Source organism: Loxodonta africana, chromosome 13 (assembly GCF_030014295.1).
Source record: "Loxodonta africana isolate mLoxAfr1 chromosome 13, mLoxAfr1.hap2, whole genome shotgun sequence".
NCBI lineage: Eukaryota > Metazoa > Chordata > Mammalia > Proboscidea > Elephantidae > Loxodonta > Loxodonta africana.
Window position 1 is genome coordinate 59,975,729 of NC_087354.1, and position 24,974 is coordinate 60,000,702.

At 38.7% G+C, this 24,974-nt stretch overlaps 1 protein-coding gene across 1 annotated transcript in view; it reads left to right on the forward strand.

Annotated features, from left to right (window-relative positions):
• The window catches only part of PRTG (protogenin), a 128,679-nt gene that overhangs the window by 56,454 nt on the left and 47,251 nt on the right, over window positions 1-24,974 (forward strand). The window contains exons 4-11 of the mRNA XM_064267524.1: window positions 1,248-1,381; window positions 2,553-2,690; window positions 2,932-3,090; window positions 3,722-3,881; window positions 4,690-4,937; window positions 7,243-7,407; window positions 11,043-11,348; window positions 12,280-12,468. Coding sequence (XP_064123594.1) covers window positions 1,248-1,381; window positions 2,553-2,690; window positions 2,932-3,090; window positions 3,722-3,881; window positions 4,690-4,937; window positions 7,243-7,407; window positions 11,043-11,348; window positions 12,280-12,468 — 1,499 coding nt within the window. The remainder of the gene's footprint in view (window positions 1-1,247; window positions 1,382-2,552; window positions 2,691-2,931; window positions 3,091-3,721; window positions 3,882-4,689; window positions 4,938-7,242; window positions 7,408-11,042; window positions 11,349-12,279; window positions 12,469-24,974) is intronic.

The following is a 24,974-nucleotide window of genomic DNA, read 5'->3' on the forward strand; positions in this document are numbered from 1 at the left end:
GATGCTGTAGGAGGGAAGAGCATCATAAAACTCATTTTAGGGTGGTAATAAGAGTTTCTTAATTGACACCTTTGAATTGTGATGTTGGAAGAGAATATTGGATATACCATGAACTGCCGAAAGAACAAACAAACCTGTCTTGGAAGAAGTACAAATAAAATGCTCTTTAGAAACAGGTGAGACTACATCTTATCTACTTTGGACATATTATCAGGAGTGATCAGTCCCTGGAGAAGGGCATCATGCTTGGTAGAGGGTCAGCAAAAAAGAGGAAGACCCTTAACGAGATGGATTGACACAGTGGCTGCAACAGTCGGCTCAAGTATAACAATGATTGTGAGGATGGTGCAGGACGGGGCAGTGTTTCATTCTGTTGTACATAGGGTCGCTATGAGTTTGGAACTGACTTGACGGCACCTACAAGAACAACAACGGCAGCAGTCTCTGAAGTCATTTCAAACTTAAGCAAAGAAATAGAGCATCAGTCTCTGGCACCTGGGGCATAGGTCCTGGTGTTTTGGGTTCAGATCAGAATTCAAATAGCCTCTCCTACAAATAGTTTTGTTTCTTTCCTCAGCCACCTGGGTAACAAGGTTTTAAGAAATCAAATTGTACCTTTACTAGAGGGTGTAGCAGTGCTGACATCAAGGTCTCCACGTAAACCCTGGTATGGGTCACTCCTGTGTCCACCTTCATTGCTGAACCTGCCTCCATCACTCACACATTCACAACAGGCATGCCTCCTGCTTCAAAGGTGGTGACCAGAAACTTAGTAGCAACTTCAAAAAGTTTTATTCCTGTCCTAATGAGTAGCAGTATTCTAAGTAGGCAGAAATCATTTGCTGAAATGATAGAGCATTGAGATGGAAGAAGTTATTCAAGGAAGTGCTTTTTAAAAAACTTATGAATAGAAGAACACATAAATATTAACAGGCAAGAAATTGGGTATTTGAAAATCGTTCTAAGTTCTGGGCCAGTGACTAATGTAAGCTACATGTCAGATGAGACTCTGAGAAATAGACTGATAGATCTTACAAACTACATTCTGCAGAATTATTTATGTTTTAGAGAGCTCTAATGATTGAAATGAAAATAATTGAATCAAGCTAATAATGTAAAAGAGCTTAAAAGTATTGCATCTAATACTTTTAAAAGGTTGAAAGTATTAATTCACTTTACAGCACATATTTTAAAGTAAAACATGCAGTTTACTACAAAGAGTTTAATTGTATTTCTTCTCCTTGCAGAGTAACTGCCCTACCAACAGGGGTATTGCAGATCTATGATGTTGGCCAGAAGGATGCTGGGAATTACCGCTGCGTCGCTGCTACTGTCGCCCATAGGCGTAAAAGTATGGAGGCCTCACTAACAGTGATTCCAGGTACCACACACAAGTGTCTCTTTCAATCTTTGTGGCTCTTCATGGGTCCAGCTATGTCGTTTTTCTCCTCTGGCTGTAACAGTGGAGCCCTGGTGGTGCAGTGGTTTGAAAGACTGGCATTTGGAATCAAGCCGCTCTTGGATACCCTGTAGGGCAGCTCTGCTCTGTTCTGCAGGGTCACTATAAGTTGGAATTGACTCCATAGCAGCAGGTTTGGTTTTGGTTTTGGGGCTATGATAGTAGCCACAAAGTAGTTTAATTTTATTTAAATTATCTATTTGGAAAATAGTTACCTTTATTAAGTAACTTTTCTTTCACAGCTAACTTGTTTTCTGTTATGTCAACATCTTTGAGAGGTTGAAAATTTGTTTTATAAACCTTTCAATCAGTCTTATTTTTAGAAATATAAAATACAAAAAAGTACCAAAAAAGAGAAAAAGAAATCATCCATTTCCACCGGAATTGTCCACTGTCAGTAAAGATGTATTTGTTACCCGTTTGTTGTTTTGTTGCCGTTGTTTTAAGAAAAAAAATCATTATTTGTTTTGGTAAAAGCAGTGCCTGCTCATGTAGAAGCTTAAAAATATCATCCTCAAGCCCAATATCCAGAAATTATCATTGTTAATATTAAGTGAACATAATTTTATATATTTTACCATATATGAGTAGCTGGAAGGAAAACTAGATAGGTAAGTGAATATAAAGAAGGAAATACATGTTTTATTAAAATTGAATCATATATAGATGCTAGCTTTTATTTTAAAACAAATTTAAATTAACTTGAACATAATGGGAGAAAAACTGAGTTAAAGACATGTTAAACTTCACGTGAATGTTTATTCTTCACAAGAGTTTTTTTATTTCCTAAAAGGTATTTAAGGTTAAAAAATTGAAAAATATAAGAGAGTGAGTTATGTTTTGAATGCTACATTTTAATGTTAGGTAGTGTCAGATTTAAAGGTAAAAATACAAAACAACGCTCACCCTTTCTTTTCTCCCTCACCATCACATAAATTCTTAACAAGATCAGTGAAAGTCTTAAATGAGTGTTTGAACCTTAATCAAACGTGAGGGGTAACTTAAGAGTGGTTACTTTAGTTCATTTCATGTATTATACCTTACTTATAATTTTATGTTTACATTCTGTCTTCCCTCCCCCGACTCCACAAAGCCGAGGCATCTAACCCCTTCCACACACCGGCCATCCTAGCAGGTCCCCAGAACATAACTGCCTCTCTTCACCAGACTGTGGTTTTGGAATGTGTGGCCACAGGAAATCCCAAACCAATCATTTCTTGGAGCCGTCTTGGTAAGTCTTCTCAAAAATTTAAAAATATGTTTTCGTTAATTCTAGTGAAACCTGACAAATGGTTGTTTTACATGTGAAGCACATGTTTGACAATTGAGTAACTTTTAACTTTTTGGGGTTTCAGTGTGTAGAGAATGGATTTTAATATGGAGAATGGCTACTTTTTTTGATTGTATGGCTTGGATAGTGGTCTTTTGACATAATTGTAGATACCTTGTTACATTATTTCTCTTTGAAATAGATCACAAGTCCATTGATGTCTTTAATACTCGGGTGCTTGGAAATGGTAACCTCATGATATCTGACGTCAGGCTGCAACATGCTGGAGTGTATGTTTGTCGGGCCACAACCCCAGGCACACGGAACTTCACTGTTGCTATGGCAACTTTAACTGTATTAGGTATGTTTTCTTTCATTCTGCAATCAGGAGAATCTTACGTTCTAACATTTGCTGTCTTATTTATAGCGTACTTCTGCATTTCTTGAATTTTGTGGTAGTGATATGAGGTATTGTAACCCAATAACAAATTTTAGGTGAAAATTGAAGCACTGTGTTAAAATATAACTATAGGATCCTCCGGAAGTCACCATCCTATCTGTCTGCGTGCCGTTGTGTCCGTTCCTGTTTAAGCTTCCCTTTCATCTACTGTTGGCTTGCATTCAAATCCATATATATACTCATTCACCAGTCTGAACTTTTAATCTATTTTGTCTGTTCACAAGTAGCGTCATATTGGGCTTAGTTAGGTAAGACTGTAGGTTTATGTATGTTTAGTATGTCTGTATAGATGGTCTCAACAGGGAGAACTTGGGGGGAGTGGCCATCTAGGTGAGCAAGGCAAAGGAAAGGCTTACGGATAGACACACACAGAGGGTAAACAGGAGATGCATAGACACACAGAGGGTAAATAGGAGATGCGACTGCCAGTCGTCTTCAGTATGTGACTTGTCACTTCCTGTGTTGTGCTGTCCCTTGACTCTGTTGTTCCTGCTGGGAACTCAAAAAAATGTTTTTTTCTTTAAACAAATAGCTCCTCCTTCATTTGTTGAGTGGCCAGAAAGTTTAACAAGGCCTCGAGCTGGCACTGCTCGATTTGTATGTCAAGCAGAAGGCATCCCCTCACCCAAAATGTCCTGGCTGAAAAATGGAAGGAAGATCCATTCAAATGGGAGAATTAAAATGTATAACAGGTGGGCCGTGCCACTTTGCTACTATTTTGCATAAGATATAATGGCTTTAGTAATTTTTACGTGTAATGGTTACGGCAATGATTCAAATACCTCTATTATCTTGGTAGTTAAAACTAAAATAAAATAAGTTCACTTAAAATTTATAACATTATCATGCCATAGATTCTGCTGTATTTTTCACATGGATCACCGAAGTAGAGACCATAATGGAGTGAATGTTGGGCTGCTGCCCAGACCTGGGTTCTAGTCTTGGTTAGTCACTGAGTTACCACAAGCAAGCACATTAACCCTTTATGGTCTCGGTTCCTTCCCTAAAATGAGGAAAGTGGAAGAAATTAGTTGATTCTCTTAAGAATTCCTCTGCAGTTCAAACAATGGTTTTAAGAACTCATTTTTATTAGTATAAATATGAATCTTCTTGAAAATGTTCTCATTCATGTTGAACGAAACTTTAAAAATTTTTCTTGACCTTGAAGTTATGTGTAAATTATAATACATAAATTAGATGCTATTACAAAGTAATTACTTTCTTAATAAAAGCCAGTTTAAAAAAAAAAAAATTAAGCTGTCACCTAAAACACACAGGATTTGAACACCACAAACATTTGCTGTTTTGTTGACTCAGAAAATAATTAAGGGTAATTTTAAATAATTAATATAGGATATTTTTCATTTGGGGCTAATTACACAGTTTTTGTTCCCCAGTAATTTTTGTCATTTAAAACGAGAGTGCATTTAACAATAGCTGAACTTTATTTTTGTGTTACTCTTAGAATGTTTCATGAGAATAATTTTTTTCTTTCATCAGTAAATTGGTAATTAACCAGATTATTCCTGAAGATGATGCTATTTACCAGTGCATGGCTGAGAACAGCCAAGGATCTGTTTTATCTCGAGCTCGACTGACTGTGGTGATGTCAGAAGACAGACCCAGTGCTCCTTCTAACGTGCACGCGGAAACCATGTCAAGTTCAGCCATCCTTTTAGCTTGGGAAAGGCCACTTTATAACTCAGACAAAGTCATTGCTTATTCTGTGCACTACATGAAAGCAGAAGGTAAACAGTTTCAAGATGGTGTGTTTTTAAAGTACTACTTGCTATCGGGTTCGCCTTCAGTACGAATGGCGTCTTACATAACCCACAAAATACTTGTGAAATTCTGTGGCATTTAGCTCTGTCACCTGTGTATTCACTTTTTATAAGGTTTGCATTGTTTTATGCTTTGTGTATATCATTATAGTTTAAGGTTTTTCTAATTTTAGAAACAAGCACCAACTAATGCAGAACATGTCTGCCTGCTAAAAATTACAAAGTGGTATACTTAAGAATTTAATTTTAGCCAAGATATGAATTCCTTAACTAAGATTTAATGTAACAAATATGCAGTTACATAGGAACAGTGGTAACTGTTTAGTAAAATAATAAACTATAGTTACCGTACATATTATATCTAAGTGGGAAAGTAAGCATTATCAAATTCCCTGTATATTCAATTCTGCGTATTTTTAATGTTTTTGGAAATTGTGCAGAACTCTCTGAAAATTGAACTGGACACTTTTTTAAATTGATGTCTCATATTATGTAAAAGTAGAAATCAAATGTGTCTTAAATTTTCCTTGGGTTATAGATCCCTGTATTAGAATCCATTTTATTTTTTGCTTTAGGAGAAAATCTTAGAAAAGAAAAGCTAATTCTAAGTCCTAGAGATTTTTCTGTTTATTTCTCATAGAAGCCATGGTAGAGGTTTACAGAGTTCAGCTCTGCCCACAAACAGCCTGCCTTGTATGAAGTATACATTAAAAACAAATACCCAGAGTATGGCGATATAATAAAATTGACTGTAGAAACAGGTGGTTTGTTGTTGCTTGCCTTTTGTACTTTGAAGTGGTCTTTTGAAAAGGAATATTTTGAATTTAAATCAGGGGTCATGGTAGCAAGAAGAATGAAAGTCTGATAACCGCGTGGTGGACTATGCTAATTCCGTTTTGAGTGATTTCAGAAGGCAAAAGGAATGCTGGTTTTGGTGGAGACCATTCTTGTTCGCTATTATGTTTGTTTCATTAGAGCCTCCACATGCAGCTCAGTGGTCTATTCAGGGACAGAACAAGCCTTTTTAATTCGAACTCAAGGACCTTGTTTGGTAGGTCAGAAATCGCGCTCTGCAGTTCCTAATTAACAAGCCATTAACGAGTCTGTTGTGAAATGCCTGTAATCTTGTCTAATTAAAATGCTATCCAACTAATTCAGAAATGTGGGAAAACTTAATAATGGAATTTGCCTTCTGTTTTGTTTATAAATCCAGTTGTGAGAAGGGGCTCCGTCCTTGGAGAGTTTGGTTAAGTTGACGTGCATTTGCTGTGAGTTGTCACCACTGTGCAGTAGCTGCCAGCGCCCCTGTTCCACTTTGCAGGTTCGCTCTGCAGGAGTGAAGTCCACGGAGACAATCCTCTTCTCTCCCTTGCCATGCGTATTTTATTATGAATTGCTGAGAAATTTTTTTTTCCCTCTTTAAAAAAAAGGAAAAGCTCCTTGCGTGCTGAACCATTTTACAGCACGTTCTGTGCCTCCCAGTTCTTTGCTTTCAGTGTAAATAAAAGAACAACTTGTGCCAGTCAGGTTTAATAGGCTCTCTCGGGGCAGAAGGAGATGTTTTGCAGGATGACTTTTGGTTTGGTTTGTTTTTGTCGAGAGTAGTGCCATTACGTTCCCTAATGTCTCTCCATTTATGTTTAAAAGAAAGAAAGACACCGTGAGTTTAATCAAGAAAAATTTACACTGTTAGGAATTACAGTATTCTGTTGTGTTATTGCTGTCCATTCTCTTCTGCTCTGTAGTTTGACTTGATGTTAAATGAGGTTTAAAAAAGATTAATTATTTTCAGATGAATTTAGTCAGGAAAACTGCAGACTACTTATTTGTAGCAAGAGACACTTTTAGAAAATAAAGACCTTCATATTTGCATTTTTAAAGGGTCACTAAAGGTAAAAACCCTATGGGTCAGTTCTGCTCTGTCATATAGGGTCACTATGAGTTGGAGAAGCACTGGTGGCAAACTGGTTAAGAGCTCAACTGCTAACCAAAAGGATGGCAGTTCAAATCCACCAGCTCCTCCTTGGAAACCCTGTGGAGCAGTTCTACTCTGTCCTGTAGGGTCGCTATGAGTCAAAATTGACTCGACAGCAGTGGGTTTCGTTTTTTGGTTATGAGTCAGAATCAACTCGGTGACACACAACAACAGCAGCAGCAAAGGTAACAACAGATAGGGGTTAGACCCAAAGACTGGTGTTGCACGGTGAGAAGATGGTCCTATAAATCTTGTTTTGAATATTCATAGTTTGTAAACACTGATTCTTTAATCTAGGTTTAAATAATGAAGAGTACCAAGTAGTCATCGGAAATGACACAACTCATTATATTATTGATGACTTAGAACCTGCCAGCAATTATACTTTCTACATTGTGGCTTATATGCCAATGGGGGCCAGCCAGATGTCTGACCATGTGACCCAGAATACTCTAGAGGACGGTAAGAAAACATGATTCTAGAGCATTTAAGTGTGACCATCCATATGTTTAATCTATTTCAATGGATAAGTGTGTTTTACATTAGAGAAAATATCCCTTTTGGTTAAAAAGCAGGTGTATTATGCAGCAGACTGTTTTGCCATTCCACATCTGACCCTTGCTTTTTGGTAGTAGGGTGATGAGGATAAAGAGCACTTTTATTTGTAATTCACTGTATAAATTTTAATAATAAAAGTCACATATTACTGTATTTTTTCCTGAAGCTTTCTTGTTTAAGTTGGAAAGACACTGGAAATATCTTAATTAATAGAGCAAAATATGAGATTCTGTAGCCATGAATGAATGTAATGACAGTTACATATGGAGTGTTCAGACTGACTGACTTCCCCAAAACCTAGATTAGAGGTTCTGAACTTCTTGGCATTGGGAGTTTATGATGATTAGAAAAAAAAATTCATTGTCATGTAGCAGTTAGATTTTTTTAGATCCAATATGCTTATTTTACTTAATGAAGAAAATATTACTTGTTTAGTTACTTACCTTACCATAGGTTGGGAATTGAGCTGTCCTTTGGAGGACGTGTACTTTTATAAATGGTGGGACAATCCCATTTCCTGAGATATTCTTGGAGAACTGACTCTCCTCCTCAGACCTCGTGTTGTAAAAGTGTGGGGTTGCACTGTCTCAGGCTCTAGAAGGCCCATCTTTGTGTTCTGCTGTGTAAAAACGGGAATATTTAACATGTGCTTAATTACACTATTCTCTGTTTACAAGTGTTTTCTCATACTTAGGAAATGGTCCACCCTTAGTTTTCAAAAACATTTTTATACAAATGATTCCTGGATCATCTTCTTTGTTTGTTTGGTCCCAGGTCTTTTACTTATATCTCTATTATGCCACTTATTTGGCTGTTCGTGAATCCAGAGTTTGACTAAATGAAAAAAAAAAAAAAAAATTATCAGTTATCTGAATATCAAATTTCAAATTTTAGTTTTCATTTAAAAGTTTGTTCCATTTCAGAGTGAGCCATAGTGTACATTACATCATTAATTATCTCATTATATTTAACGGCCTCTATATAATACGTATTTTTTATATAATACGTATGTTTTAATACGTATGTGGAAACCCTCGTGGCGTAGCAGTTGAGTGCTACGGCTGCTAACCAAAAGATTGGCAGTTTGAATCCACCAGGTGCTCCTTGGAAACCCTATGGGGCGGTTCAGCTCTGTCCTGTAGGGTTGGCTATGAGTCAGAATCTACTCGATGGCAATGGGTTTTTTGGTTTTTTTAATACAAATGTGGAAACCCTGGTGGCACAGTGGTTAAGAGCTACGGCTGTTAACCAAAAGGTCGACGGTTCAAATCCACCAGGCGCTCCTTGGAAGCCCTGTGGAGGAGTTCAGCTTGGTCCTGTAGGGTCGCTCTGAGTCAGAATCCACTTGACGGCAGCAGGGGTTTTTGGTTTGAATGTGTATGTCTGGGAAGAAACACAACCTTATGTATTTTGGTGCTGAGATGTATTCCCCTTCTACATCCTTGACAAAAGTTTGAGCATAGCAAGCTGCTTAGGAAAACTGGCCAATTCCAGCTGAGCTATGATCTCAAAGCTTTTTTCCTCCTCTAACCCTTTCCTTACTCTGCAGGTTTTTTATTTAATGACATTTTCGTGATAATGTACAGATTTTCTGGCACTGCTTTGCGGATTTCTGCACCAGTCTCTCCCATTTCCTAAGCCCATGCTTCTCAAATGGAGATGTTTGGGTCTAGTGGGGTGCACGGCGGCGTGCTGCAGATATAGCTAACCTTCATGGAACACTCACCAACTTTCTGTTCTGAACACTTACCTGCATCAACTCTTTGAATCCTTGCATAGCCCCAGGACAGCGGAATCTCACCGTATAAGAGGCAGTAGGGTGCAGGAGAGTGGGCTGCCTGGCCTCTTGAGGTCTGCTCTTTCACTTTCTAGCTATGTGGCTTGAGTAAGCTGTTCAGCCTCTTTGTAAGTCAGGTTCCTTGGCTATAAACGGAAATGATAATGGTACTTCCCTCATTAGGTTTTTCTGAAAAAAATGAGTTCATACACGTAAAGACTCAGTGCTTAATAAATTTATTTTTCCTTTTCCACTTATTCTTTCATTTATTCAGCAAAATGTATTGAGTACCTGCTATGCACTACTAAATATTTAGTAGCAAGCAGAACAGACAAAAAAAATTTCCAAACCTTGTGGAGCTTATATCTAGTGGGAGAGGGGATAAAGGAATAATGGGATAAACAGTAAATTATGTACCATATTAGACAGTGATAAGTGCTGAGAAGAAAGAAAAAGCAGGGAAGAGGATATGAAATGTTGGGAAGCGGGATTGAGATTTTACAGACTCATCAGGAAGGGCCCACTGAGCAGGTGACATTTGTATGAAGACCTGAAGGAAGTAAAACTGAGGGAGCTGACCAGCCAGCTGTCTGGGCAAGTGTTCTAGGCAGAGTACACGGAAATGGCAAAGGGCTGGAGTGGCGGGAACAACGAGAGCAGTAGGAGATAAGGTAAAGAAATAATGAGGAGCCAACTGTATGGGCGGATGGGGCGTTGTATGGAGCCATAATGAGTACTTTGACTTTTGCATTGAGTGATACGGGAGCTGTTTTGAGCAGTGGAGTGACAAGATCTGACTTGCATTCTAATGGGCTAAGGTGTTGAGAATAGACGGTAGGGACAAGAGCAGAAGCAGGGAAGCCTGTCAGGAGGCTATTGCAGCAATATAGGCTAATGGTGATGGTGGCAAGGACCCAGGTGGGTGGCAGTGGAAGTGGTGGAGCGCAGGATTGATCGTGGGGTGTGAGTGGAAAGAGGAGTCAAGGATGACACCAAAGTTTTCAGTTTGAGCAGCTGGACAGATGGTATGACCATTAACTGAAGTGGGAAAGACCGTTGAGGGTGTTGTTGTTATCATCCCCACTTTGTGTTTGAAGAAACCAAGACACACAGAAGCTAGGTAATTTGGCCAAGATCCCGCAAAGTAGGAAGTGGTAGAACAAGTATTCAGACCCAGAACCTAACTCTAGAACCCAAGTCCTGTCTCTTAATATTGGACTATGTACATGTGTACTTGCATATGAATGTACCTATAGAGGGCTAGTTTTATTAAAAATATTTAGAGGAAAAATATTGTTTTCATATTAAGCATGATATGTTATAATTTGGGGTATAAAATTTACATTAATTTTTAAGATACAGCTCTCATACTTCAAGACACTATTTACAGGCCATATCCCTGGTCTCCCAGGCTGTCTACCTTTGAATGATTCACTCTTCTTCGCTTCAGAGGCACTGTGATGGGATCATTTGAAAAATATTCTCACTCTGTGTGAGTGTTAAGTATTTTCATATGCATTCGGAACAAAGCAAAACGATGAGATCGTTGCTTTCTTTAGTTTCCTATACTTGAATCTCCCTCGTTATTTTTCATTGTGTTCTGGTTTGTACTCTGCTTGACTGAAAGCCTCCTAGGGCTAAAAGTCTGCCTTCTTTATTGTGTTGTGTGTTGCTATTAAGAGAATTCAATAAACACTGCTGTGCTAAGTGGCAAGTTTGAGTCTAAATATTTATAAACAACCCTGTTTTCTTGTATGACTAGTGCCCCTGAGACCTCCTGAGATTAGTTTGACAAGTCGAAGTCCCACGGACATCCTCATCTCCTGGCTGCCCATCCCAGCCAAGTATCGACGGGGCCAGGTGGTACTCTACCGCCTGTCCTTCCGCCTGAGTTCCGAGAGCTCCGTCCAAGTTCTAGAGCTCCCGGGAACCACGCATGAGTACCTCCTGGAGGGCCTGAAGCCTGACAGCATCTACCTGGTCCGCATTACTGCTGCCACCAGGGTGGGGCTGGGAGAGGCCTCAGTGTGGACGTCACACAGGACACCCAAAGCTACAAGTGTGAGAGGTAAGCCTCTAAGGACTACTGGGGAAAAACGGGCAGTATTTTTACTTTTGAACCATGCCGTTTAAAGTTATGTTTATATTTTTAAGTTTTGTTTTATGAATAAAAATATTCCATAGATCATGGACTTAATTGAAAAATTTTGTACCTTTTTACTTAGTAGCCCCTTTTTGTATAGAGCATGTTCGTGTATAAACTTGTAGTTACACTGTTGGTTTGTCCAGCAAATCACTCATGGGTGGGTCGGTCCAAATCAAACGGAATTAGCAAGAGCTGTATATTAGTAGGGAAACCCTGGTGGCATAGTGGTTAAGAGCTACGGCTGCTAACCAAAAGGTCGGCAGTTCAAATCCACCAGGCGCTCCTTGGAAGCTATGGGGCAGTTCTACTTTGTCCTATAGGGTTGCTGTGAGCCAGAATCGACTCGACGGCACTGGGTTTGGTTTTGGTTTATATATTAGTAGAGGCCTAATTGATACAGTTACCATATTTTTTTAATTAATCACTTTAATGGAAAGCCTGTAAGACTGAAAAGTTCTAGCCCTTTCTTACTAACGTGGATTGTAGCGTAACTGTTACTTTTTGTTTGTTTATTGATTAATAATAATGCCTGTCCTTTTTATCACAGAGGGAAGGGTGCCAGGTGTCAAAATTAGAAGTACCTATTGCCTCTTTGAAAAAGAATTAAAAATATGCAGATATAGACGCTCTTTTGCGCTTGTTTATACATATTAGCGTTTTTTTTTTTAGGTAGTATTTTGTATTTTTATCTCAGAATTTAATATCATTGTGAAATTTTGGAAGTTAAGTGAAAGTACAATTCTTAGGATTGGATTTTTTTTTTTTAACTATTGGCTTAAGACTGAGAGTTTATACTGTTTTGTGTTTTCATGTGAATTATGGTTTATGTATTTTTTCTGATGTATTTTTCTAGCCCCAAAGTCTCCAGAGTTATATTTGGAGCCTCTGAACTGTACGACCATCTCAGTGAAGTGGTACCAAGATGCTGAGGACACAGCGACCATCCAGGGCTACAAGCTCTTCTATAAGGAAGAAGGGCAGCAGGAGCACGGCCCCATCTTCTTGGATGCCAGTGACCTTCTCTACACTCTGAATGGCTTAGGTGAGTGAGCCTGCACAGTCCTTTGCCTTTTTCCTTCCTCTCTGACCAGTTGGTGGGGGGAGTTAGTGGCTATAAGACAGGAGAGCTGACTTGATGGTAAAAGGAGAGGACTAACTTCACTGCATCACTGTGTACATTCCTGCTTACATCAGCAACTGCACTTTGACTCCCTGTGTGTGAGTGGACAGGCAAAAGGCCAGGTAACCGCGATACCTCTCCATCTTTCCCTCAGTTCCAGACATCTGCTTTTCTTTCTAGTGTTGACTTCTGGTAGAGTGAGATCCTGATCAGTTATTGTGGGTGGCTCTTGGTAATAAGAATATCTCCAAATGATCAGATAACAATTCATGGTTAAGTCACCTGGTACCCTGGTGGCGCAGTGGTTAAGTATTCAGCTGCCAACCACAAGGTTGGTAGTTTGAATCCACCAGCCTCCTTGGAAACCCCATGGGGTAGTTCTCCTCTGTCCTATAGGGTCACTATGAATCAGGATCAACCCAATGGCAACGGGTTTGGTTTTTGGTTTTGGTGGATGTATAACTTTATACATGTAAAATAATACACTTACATGGGACCCAAGTGACTAAATATGTACCTAGCTCTAACCCAGGAACACTAGAGAAAAAGTACTTCTCAGTCTTTGTGTTTGGGTTCATCAGAGTTCTGAAAGACACTGTGTTATTCCCTAATCTTGATCTTTTCTTTGCAGTTTGAAAGAATTTTATGATGTGAGCATGTTTAGTAGAAAGTAAATTATATCTAAAGTGAATATGTAAGTATAGATACTTACTGTGGTATAAAATGCACACCTAGCTGGCTGTTGCTCATGAGTAGATTCTCATCCTTAAGAATAAAGCAGTAAATTTTTTTTATTATGATTACCAACCAAATACCTCCTGGATTGTCCTGACATCTGGGCACATACTGGAATTTTACAAAGCACTTCAGGTGTCCCTTTTGCAGACTGCCTTTGGGGGTAGGGAACATAAGAGGCCCAAGTCCCAGGGTGGGCTGTCCCGCTGCTGCCCTGGCCTTACAGCAGTACCAGCTGTGGGAGCAGCATTAGCTTGGGCCCTGCGCAGTAAGAAGCAGTGGTAGGAATCGGTGTTTTCAGACACAGGGACCTAACACCCAGTCCTCCGGTTCTTTGCCATAGTTTTCCACTTGGTATTTTGCTTATAATCTTACTGTGTTGTTTTTTAACTTAGTCTGCGTTCAGGTAAGTTTCACTATTGGTCTCAGTCACATGCCTTTATAAACGATGAGAAGTTAAATAGGTTCCAGGTTGACCTTCCTTAAACTCCAGATGTTCCGAGATGACACTAACTCAACCTACCGTCAGCAAAGTCAGCAGCTTTTGTGACTAGCCGTGGCTTCTCAGTGTGCCCCTCCGTTTCATGTCCATAGCTTTTATTCCAGAAAATTTTACTCAGCATCAAGTAAGAAACAGAATTTGGGACAATTGTTGATGAAGAATAATAGACGAAACTCAGTACTTCCACTGTGCTCACTGTTAAGGAAATTAAATATGTAGAAAATACATACACGTAAACAGATAAATTTTGTTAGACAAAAACAAAATGCTGTGCTTGTGAAAAATTTAGATTTTAGTAAATCTTAGTTAAAAACAGTTAAAAAATGTATCTACTGATTGTATGCATAAAGAGGAAGACTTCTTGATCTTTGTTGAATTTTTTTTTTTAAATAATCCCTCAATAACAGCTTTTAAAACTGTAAACCTTAAATTCCTCCTCTGTTTTAAAAAGAAATCATGCATACTAATGCCTTTGTTTTTGTGCTGTAGAAATCCTTTGTGTAGGCTATTTGGGGTAAAAAAAAAAAAAAAGGTAACTCAGTTTAAAATCACTTTATAATGCATAAACTGCGAAATTATTTTCCTATAGCTGCTATACCAGGCTTACTGAACAGCTCAGGGCTTCCTGACTGTGTAATTGGCCTGGGTGGGTGGACTAGTTATAGTTCTGTTTAAGGGAGGCTCTCACAGCTGCAGGTACTTTCTTGTCAACATAAGCCTGGAGTTGCCCTGAGTCACGGTCTGAATGGCAGACTAGCAGGGTGCGGTCCTGTGGGTTCAAGTGTTGTATGGCTGTTGACAACATCATCTGGAAGGAGCCATTTGATGTGGAAACCTCTTAGGTCTAGCCTTCCTTTTCTAGAAAGTCAGCATTGGGCTTAGCCAAGCTTACAGCAAGCAAATGCGTTTAATCCGGTAGGAAGGCAAGTGTTAACAACCCTCACCCCTTTCCTTCTTACTCTCTGATATTGGGAGGGCAGTATGTTCTGGTAAGTGGACAGCTGACCATCTGTGACCGTCTTACGCCAGAGCAACTGGCCATAGCTGCCTGTTGAACAGAGAGTGATGTGTCTAGAGGGCAGAAGGTGGAGGGAACTCTGTCTGGGTCTTGCATGCTGAATGGTGGCTCTCACCAAGCTCCTGCAATTAAAGATGCTCTAACTGGACCTGGATTTGCTAAGTAGGCTTGAGGGTGAAATTTAAATGCTTCTGTTTGTTGATTCAGTGTCAATTTGAGTAGCAAACTGATGTCTCAAAATTTCATTTTCATGCAAATACCCTTTCTGATGCCCTAATACACATCTTTTTGTTTCCACTTCTGGCAATTTAAGTTTCCAGTAAGAACATATGTTATCAGAACACGTTCTTCTTGATGATACCCACACGTCTTTATTTCTGGAAGAAAGAAATAAATGAAATAATTAACATGTTTCAATTTAGTTAACATTCTTGAGTATTTTTCTAAGTAAAGCATTGTAGTACTAGATAAAAAGAGGTAACATACACTCTCTGCTTAAAACAAGGATTAAACCAAAAGATATCTAATTGATTGACTTGTCCAGTTTCCTCCTAAACTTCTGATTAAATTAATTGTACTTAGTAATGAAAGTTATTTTAAAGATAATTTTACTCCAAAACCTAAAAGCTCATTTCCCTGAGATGTAGAATGTTTTGTTTTTAAAAGTGGCTAAGAAGATTCTTGTGTCTTCAGTAATATAATATAGATATTGGCAGAGCAATAGAAGTATTTTGATGTAGCTGGTTTGCTAGTAGAAGGTCATCCAAAAAGAGGAAGACCCTCAACAAAATGGATTAACACAGTGGCTGCAACCATGGGCTCAAACATAGCAACAATTGTGAGGATGGCGTAGGACCGGGCAGTGTGTTGTTCTGTTGTACACAGGGTTGCTTTGAGTCAGAACTGACTCGATGGCACCTAACAACAACAGTTTGTTCTAGTTTAATGATTTTAAAATATACAATTTTCATTTAATTAGAAGTGGTTTATTTTTGGGGGAGTTGGAAAAATAGCATTAAGTTTCTGATTTAATATGTCTATTGTAGCTTGAGGTTTGCTTCAAGTTTTTGCATCTTTTTCAATTAGATTTTTTTTCTTGGCACTTTCAATGTTTAGCTGAGTTGTAAGTAAGATTTTAAAATATGTGTTACATTTATCACATGATAAACTGAAGCAAAATGTATAACACACTTGTGTTGCCTCAAAATAGACTGCCTGAAATAATTTGTTCCTCTTGTTTTTTGAGGATTGTTGAGGTCGCAGTATTGTTTAGAATTTAGGGCACTGATAGCTATGTAAGTAGACCATTTCTGGTTTCTATTTCCTCAAAGAACTTGTGCAGTTTTATTACATATCACAGCAAGCATGATTAGAGAACATGAGGTTTAACACCAGTTTTAAAGATAGAAAATTTTTAAAATCACTAGTAATACTTATGAGTCACTTGATGCCTTCAAAACTCACAGGTTTTTTTTTCTTGTAGTCAAAAAGAAATAGTTCATGGTTGATATGTAATGTTAAACTCCCTTAGCCAGTTCGTATGGAAGCATGGTAAAATTAAGTCAGATTTCTGGGTGCTGTCTTTCACTATAATGGAATAATGTTTTGTTGTGTGGCTACATATCTCAAGAAAAAATAAAGAACCGTCAGTGATGAGCCTAACTGATACAGCCGTAAGTTCTGACCTGTCCTCCAGTTGAGGAAGGAGAAGATTTTGTGGCATAAAAGAGACCGCTTTTATTGCAGAGGGTCATTGTGAACCTTACTGTGATAGCGATTTTGTTTTGAGAGTTAGAATTACTCGGTTTGTGAAATATGGCAGCCACGTTTTGAGACAAGCCACAATTTTCAGAGGCTGTATTTCATCGTCCCTCTCATATAAGACTAAGGTAACACTCAGAATCTTTGGAAATGTCTTACCGGTGAAAGGCCTTGTAATGAAGTTGTTTGACGACTTTCTGACTGCAGCCCTTAAGGTGGAATCCAAGATACACTGTATTTTATAACAACATCCTCCTATCCTTGAATAGTTTCAAGTATATCTCCCCATATTGATTTTCAGCCTGTAAATCCACTTCAGATAACCTGGTAAACTGGTATCAGCTACCAGTGCAAATATTGTTATAGATGTCAGAATTCTTCTTTGTTAAAAAAGCAACATATAATTAACAATATAAACATCATTAAACATTCTGTCCAATTTAGCTTGGCCTTCGTAAGTCAAGATTTGTTTCTGCAAGATCACTTTGCATTTATTTTTTAACAGACCATTTTAGGGTCAGTGTAAAATTCCATTAATGTCATTGCTTTCATTTACTACAGGCAACATCCTTGGGGACATACCTCACATTCTTTGCCTCTCTTCAGTTCTTCGTGTGCTTTATTTACCACAGTTTCCACTATTTGCAGATATAGACCCTCCGAATGTAGTCTGATTGCTTTCTTTCATTCTTTATTTTCAAAGAGTCACAAAAATCCATTTCTCTGAAGTCAGTAGACTTCTCAAAGGAATTGTTTTGGGAATCACCTGCTATGCAGAACAGAAAAGTGGCTCATGGAATATGAGTTAAAGTTATAACAAAACAAAAGGAACGTTTAAAAACTATTGCCTTTCATGGTCTTCACTATTATATAACTTTTAAGTTACCATACTTTTATGCAAATAACATGAGCCTTCTACATTTGTTTGGCAGGGTCCTCCCCCTGCAAGATATTTTCATAAGGACGCTACGCTAATTTTTTACAGGAACATGTAAAAATAAATTGGCATAGCAGCCCTTAAAAAATACCTCACGGCTGGAAGAGTGATGTTGTCAAACAAACGTAGAAGGCGCGCGTTACCTGTGTAAAAATATGGTATTCTTTTTTAAGTTGTGTTTAATCATTATCAAGCCAAACTATGTTGACACTTTAGTACAAAACCAAAAATTAAACCCAGTGCCGTCGAGTCAATTCCAACTCATAATGGACGGAGTAGAGCTGCCCTGTAGAGTTTCCAAGGAGCGGCTGGTGGATTCTAACTGCCAGCCCTTTGGCTAGGAGCTGTAGTGCTTAACCACTGCACCACCAGGGTTTCCACACTTTAGTACAGACTTTAGGAAATACTCAACTATTCCTTCTTAATTTGCCAAGAAGGCAAAAATGTTTTAATATTTGTGTCTGAAAATGCCAAATATGATTGCTATTCAACTCAAATTTCAAAACTTAGTACTTGAAAAATTTTAAAGCCTTTACCTCAAAAGAAATGGAGTAAAAAATCTACCTCAAAAAAACACCCCATTGTTGATTTAATCACCATCATTAAGACAGTACAAAAGAAAAAGTTTTTCATTTGCTAACTGGAACTGCCTCATTTTAAGACAAAATGTTTGCAAATCTGATGAAACTGTAAGAACTCTACAGAAGTTACAATCCCAGCATCATCTGGTTATTTTTCCATAAATTCTTTATCTGAATAAAAGGTCATCTGCCATTTGAAAAAATTTTTGGTGTTTTACTCCCCAGATGAAATTAAAGATATTTTTCCCCCCATTTGGAAAAACCGCGTCCAGCTTTTAAGTCCCAGCTCTTCTGGAAATCCTGTTGACTCCTCCCCCAAATGGCATCAGTCATTCCCATGATACATCATTTACGATGCCGCAGTTATCGGAGGCTCTGGTGGTGCATTGCTGCGCTTAGCTACTAACCAAAAGGTCGACGGTTTGAATCCATCAGGTGCTCTGCAGGAGAAAGATGTGGCAGTCAGCTTCTGTAAAAAGTACAATTGTGGAAACCCTATGAAGTAGTTCTCCTCTGTCCTGTAGGGTTCCTGTGAGTCGGAATTGACTTGACTGGTGGCTTCGAACCGATGACCTATAAGTTATCAGCCGAGTGCTCTTAACCACTGCACCACCAGGGCTCCTTCTAGATTACTTAGTAATTTTTTTTTTCCTAAATAATCAATGTTAACTCTTTATATGTTAGTAACTTTTAGCTTTACTGTTTGCTATTCTTGTTGGAAATCTTTCAGAGTTTTTTTTTGTTGTTGTTGTTGTTCTTTGTGGGTTCCTATGTTGCCGACTCTCTTGTCAGGCCAATTTTAACTTTTAATTATCGTGACCACTAAGCCTCTGTTTAGCCCACTCTTTCTTATTGCTTGTGTGCTGTTTCTAGTCATATTCCCCCTACACCTCAGCTTCCCAGTAGGGAACATGCCCTTTCATGGGTGTCATCACTGAGGCAGTGCATGTCTTCCCAAGCATGTCTGAAATGGGATCCCAGGTACAGCCTTCTAGTTTGGCCCTTCTTACCTATACTTTGTTTGCCCCTGAGTGGCATTCACAAATTCGTTCCTTCATTTTTCAGATATTTACCAAGCTCACTATGTGCCAGTCCCTGCGCTAGGACACAGCCATATTCATGATGGGCATGGTCATGCATTTGTGGAATTTAATGTCTAGGAGGAAGACAGATAATTAAACAAACAATTAAAATAACGTGTGATGGACTCTTGATAGTGGACATGAGACAGTTGTTGTAGCACTTGGCAGAACATTTGACCTAGTTCAGGGATGGATTGGGGGTGGCTCCCAGGAGGAAGTAGCAGGTAAGCTGAGAGCCAAGGGAAGAGTAGGATTACCCAGGTAAAGGGGCAGATGCAGGTTATATGGGGCCTGAAGACTTGGGTATCCTCTTTAGTAAAAGTGCAAAAATACACTGTAGTTATAGGACCTTGAGGAAATCCCATGTAAGTGAGGGCTCTGAAATTTAAGCTTTATAGCTTCGTGGTAGATCTGCCTCTGCAAAGGGCATTGGCGGGGGGAGGTGATAGGAGCCAGGAAATACACAGGGAATGGAGAACTCCTGTGGGATGGCCAGGAGGTGACCGTGTTCTGGAGCAACAACTGTCGCTGTGACCACAGAGTGAAGCCAGAGAGGTACACAGAGGCCAGGCTGGAAGCACCTGTTAGCCAGGTAGCGGTGTTGGGCTTTATCATAAGGGCAGTGTGAAGCCATTAAATGATTTTAAGCAGGAGAGCAAGCTGACTAGATGTATGTTTGGAAATATCTTTCTTTGCAGTGTGCAGAATAGAATGCAGAGGATTACATAGCCCAACACCGCTTCTTCCCTGTAAGAGGAGGTTTGGTAAACTTTGTCTTTCTTACTTTCTGGCTTGGAGACATTATAAAAGTCAGTACTCCAGGCTTGCTGCAGTCCTGCTGTACGTGACAATCTCCATATACACAAATAATAAAGATTCCTTTAGAAAATAGCTTATTCTCGCTTTAAAATCAACTCATACTCAACTTTCTGGGGCTACAATCATTATATAAAGTAATATCCATGAAATCAAATTTGGGAATTTCACTGTGTAGACCCTTTTCAAAAATCATTTACAAAAATGTTAGGTAATATTGATCTCATATCTGGAAAAAAAAAAAGCCCACTGTTTTAATGTACAAGGGGAAGGTGTTTGGACTTTTGGTTTATGTCTTCCTTTGAGCCAGTTCTGTAACTGTGTTAGTTAAAATGTTTTAATTTTCCATTCCCTTTTTGCTTAACTTAGCTCTCAGGAGGCATCCATTCGCAAATATAATGACATGTCTTGTCCCTGAGAAAGCCTGATTACTCTTGTTTTGATGCATCTCATTTTAGAGCAACTGTGAAACGGCCATTAATTAAATTCTGTGTTTTAAATGAAAGGAAATATAGCCATGGATTCCATAAATCCATGACATAAATTGTTCTTCGAATCCACAGGGTGAAGCCGGAAGCATTTAGTAGTCGTTTAAAAGAGAGTATTTTTGAGCTGTCCTTGAGTTTTGCCATGGGCCCTTAGAGCTGTCATGCTGTTTACAAAGCCCTCCCTAACACTGTGAATACAGTGAGTACAGTGTTTGAGAACTCAATAGATCTGAGATAAAGGAGCCCTGCTGCACAGTGGTTAAGGGCTCTGCTCCTAACCAAAAGGCTGGCAGTTTGAATCCACCAGCTACTCCTTGGAAAACCTACAGGGCAGTTTTACTCTTTTTTACTCGGAGTCTACTTGACGCCAGTGGGTTTGGTTTGGTTTGGGTGCTTTCTTGGTTGGTCTGTAGGGCCCTTATGGCACACAGCCTCCAAGGTCTTGAGATGAGAAAAAAGAAGATGAACTCAATTTAGAAATTTCTGTTAATGAACCATATAGTTATCCACTGGAAATTAATGGCAAAATTGAAATAATCTCCCCCAAAGTAAACCAAACACAAGGCCTTTGAGTTGATTGCAGCTCATAGTGACCCTATACAATAAAGTAGACCTGCCCCCATAGGGTTTCCTAGGCTGTAAATCTTTATAGAAGCAGACTGCCACATTTTTCTCCCTCAGAGCGGGTAGTGGGTTTGAACTGCCGACCTTTGATGTCGTAGCCAAGCGCTTCAACCACTGTACCACCAGGGCTCCCAGTCATCTCTAAAACGTGAAATTTTGACTTCTGTGCCGTCTTCACCTAACTCTTGGTGAAGCATTTTTAATTTCTAATTTTAGGTTAGCTATAATGTGTATTTTTCTCAGAACTTAGTGTCTATCCGTGGGTGAATGGATTGACAAATTGTGGTACATTCATATAGCGGGATGTACTCAGCTCAACAGTGAAAAGCAGTGACTGTGTTGGTACTTGTAACGATTTATGGATGAGTCTCAACGGCATTATGCTTAGTGAAAGAAGCCAGTCTCAAAAGGTTGCATTTGGTATGATTCCATTTATTTGACATCCTCAAAAAGTTAAAACTATAGGGATAGAAAATTATCAGTGGTTGCCACAGGTTAGGGGTGGGGCAGGGTTTGACTACAAAGAGGCAACATGAGAGTTTCTTGGTGTGATAAAATTATTGTGTATCCTGATTGCAGTGATGGTTACATAGATCTATTGTTGTTGCTGTCAGTTGCCGTCAAGCCACCTCCTACTCATGGCGACCTTACGTATAACAGAACGAAACGTCCTGCACTGTTTTCGTGATGTCTGATTCTGTTGTTGTGGCAGTTTTGTCAATCCATCTCATTAAGGGTTTCCCTTGTTTCTACTGACCCTCTGCCAGACACAATGGTCTTTCCTGATGCCATATCCAAAGTAAGTGAGCTGAAGCCTCGTCATCCTCCCTTGTAAGAAGCATTCTGATTATATTTCTTCTAAGACTGATCTATTATACATGTGTAAATAGAACTATACACCAAAGAAAAAGTCAGTTTTAGTATATGTAAATTTAAAAGATAAAAATTAAATCAGAAGACCGAGGGTTCTGAGATCAGGGTTTGGATCCTACGTCTCCACCCGCTAGAGGTGTGATTTTGGTCAAGTCACCGTACTGAATCTCAGTTTCCTTAAAATGGGAGTTGGGGCAGTGCGTTTGTCCTAGGTTGTATCAAGGATTTAATGAACTAGTACACGTGGAGCCCTCAGCACAGCGCATTGGTACGTAGTAAGTGCTCAGTAACTTTAGCTGTTCGTATTAGTATGATTAGGGAGAGGAGGAAGTTAGAATGAAGCTCAGAGCTTTGGGAGGATAATACTTTAATTGAAATAAGGCCTTCAGGAGTAAGGCCAGGCTCAGGGAAATGGTAGATGTTGGATTCAGTTTTGGTCATGTTGAGTTGGAGAGGTTGCTGTCTGGGTGGAGATACCTATAGCAGCTGAATAGACGGATGCAGGTTTCAGAAGATCTGAGATGGTGAATCGTTGATGTGCAGATGGAAGTTAAGGCTGACATGAATCCTGTTCTGCATCAAGGGACCTGGAATCTCTCTGGCTTGGCCACCTTAAAAAAAAGCTGATAAGGATTTGAGCAAAGAAACCACTCTCAGTGCTACAGTAAACAAAGAAAGTGAGGTCATTTTCAGGGAAGAGGGCACACTCAACAAATCACGCTGACATTTGTCTTAGTAGGTGAAACTTTCGGTAGACCTCTTTTTAATCATCTTCATAGACCTCTGCAAATAAAATTCTGTGCATATAGATAAGGCCATATTTATATTTGTTCTTAATCTGGTACAATGGCACACATTTGTTAGTTTCTCTTATATGCTACAAAAGATAGAGGAATTTTAAATCAGAAGGCAGTGAAGGAGATCAGGCAAATCATTCCTGCTGTATTGCGGGAGAAATATAGTTGGCAAATTCTAAACCAAATTTATAGCATATCACAAACTATTTTGTACGCTTTGATATTTGAAAGCCTTTTTCTGATTTATTTTGTAATCCAGTTGGATGCAGTAGTAGCACTGTATCATAATTTGCATTTCTGCTTCTTAAATGCAGAAGAAATGCTGTACCTCACACTGTATAGGAATTGTATTAACAGCACACTACGGGGTGTTATACACAATAATTTTATTTCATACTTTAAAAAAAATTATTTCAGAGAGAGAGAAGGTAGGCAGTAATATATACCTATATATTCTTAAACATTTTATTCATCATCTTTAAAATGTAAGAGTTCAATTTTCCCAAAAAAAAAAAAAAAAAGTAATTGGGAAAAGAATTTTGATATTTTTTCCTGGACTTTTATTTTCCTAGTCTTGAATAGTCATCACTTTTCAAAAGTCATCACTTTTCTGAAACATGAAAAGTGCTCTGAAAAACATGTCTTGTTTGTTATTAAATGAAGTGTAATATGTGAACAGAAATGATACACAGCTACTCACCCCTCCCCCGCTTAAGGATAAAGCGAAGCTGTGGATTTTTTCCAAGAAAGAAATTGATGCATTTTCTTACATGGCCGTCACTTCTACAGGTCTCAGTTGCTTCACCACTTCAGCAGCTGTGCAGAAAGCCCTCCAGCACATGGTGGTGGTGGGGGCAGTGGGGGCGGGCTCAGTTGCATCTGGTTTCTCTTTGCAGGATGACTGAAAAGTTGATATTTACCGATTTTCTTGAGAAAGCAGTTCATCTGTAAAAGAGGAACTTTAGTACATAAATTAGATTGCAGCGATTCATATGCATATGTTTTGTTTTCTTGCTAAAAAAGAAAGAAAAAATAAAGAAAACCATCTATGTAGCACAGATAACCCTTTGACCTTTCCTCTGGGTAAAGATTTACAGTACTTGTGGTGCCTCTCTTCACAGGTCTGACTGAAAAGAACCCTAAATAAAGTAAGGCCCCTGTGGAGATGGAGAAAGTTAACCAACTAAGGAAGTTTCGTTATTTCAAGTGACTGTCCCCTCCAGTCTGTTAAGTGAAATAGCTATTGTGCTGTGTTTCCAGTTTGGGTTCTGACATCACTTAAGTTTGGGGTCTGGCGTGAGAGGCAGTTAAGAGTCAGTGGATCCCTGAGCATAGTATCCTTCCCTTCTCCTGTCTGCCTGATTCCCCCTAGAAAGTACCCCCTCCTGCTGCCTACCTCAAGTTAAGTCCCCTTTGAAGTAACCGCCTAGTTTTATTTCCCCCCTTTAAGGGAAAAACAGCAGAAAACTTAAAAAAAAAAAAAGGGGGGGGGGCATGGCTGAAAGTTGGATGAATGGGAATCACAATTGCTCATCTCTTTATATGTTGAGAAATCAAGTTTTTCTGCAGATATGGAAGGCACATGAGAACATAAGTAGTCTCATCATTGTCTCCAAAAAAAATTTTTTTAATTTGATTTCAGATCAAATTTAGAATTAAGATATTTGAAGACACTTTGATAATTTACTGTCTTATGATCTTCACATCTGTTTAATAATTATTTTTAACTGAGAGCTTTATACCGAATCTTTAATTCGTTTATCTGTCTCACTTCTAAAAATCCCAGTGTTTTCTACAGCACTTTGTATGTATCTTAAAGTTTATTTATTAAGCTAATTTTACTTTTTTATTTTCTGCTTCCTTTCTATATGTGCTAATATAACCTCATTAAAACAGTGACAAATAAAAGCAATGTTTCCATAGTCTTAGGAAAACTCTCATCGTTATTGATAAGCTCTTGATTGTTTTACAGGCCAGAACTTTCAAATGGTATTTTTATGAAGGAAAGAAAAGCTTCAGTAAACTTCTCATTCCCCTAGTTGTAAGAATCTCTTAGTGTGGTAGAATACTTAAGACATGAATTGCAAACAGCATCTTCTTAAAGAAGAGAAAACTCTTGTAGGAAATTAAATCAATACTGTCTGTTAATCATAGTGTATGTCAACCCCCAACCCGCTCTGGACATTTCTGGTGAATGTAAGGAACCTTTAGATG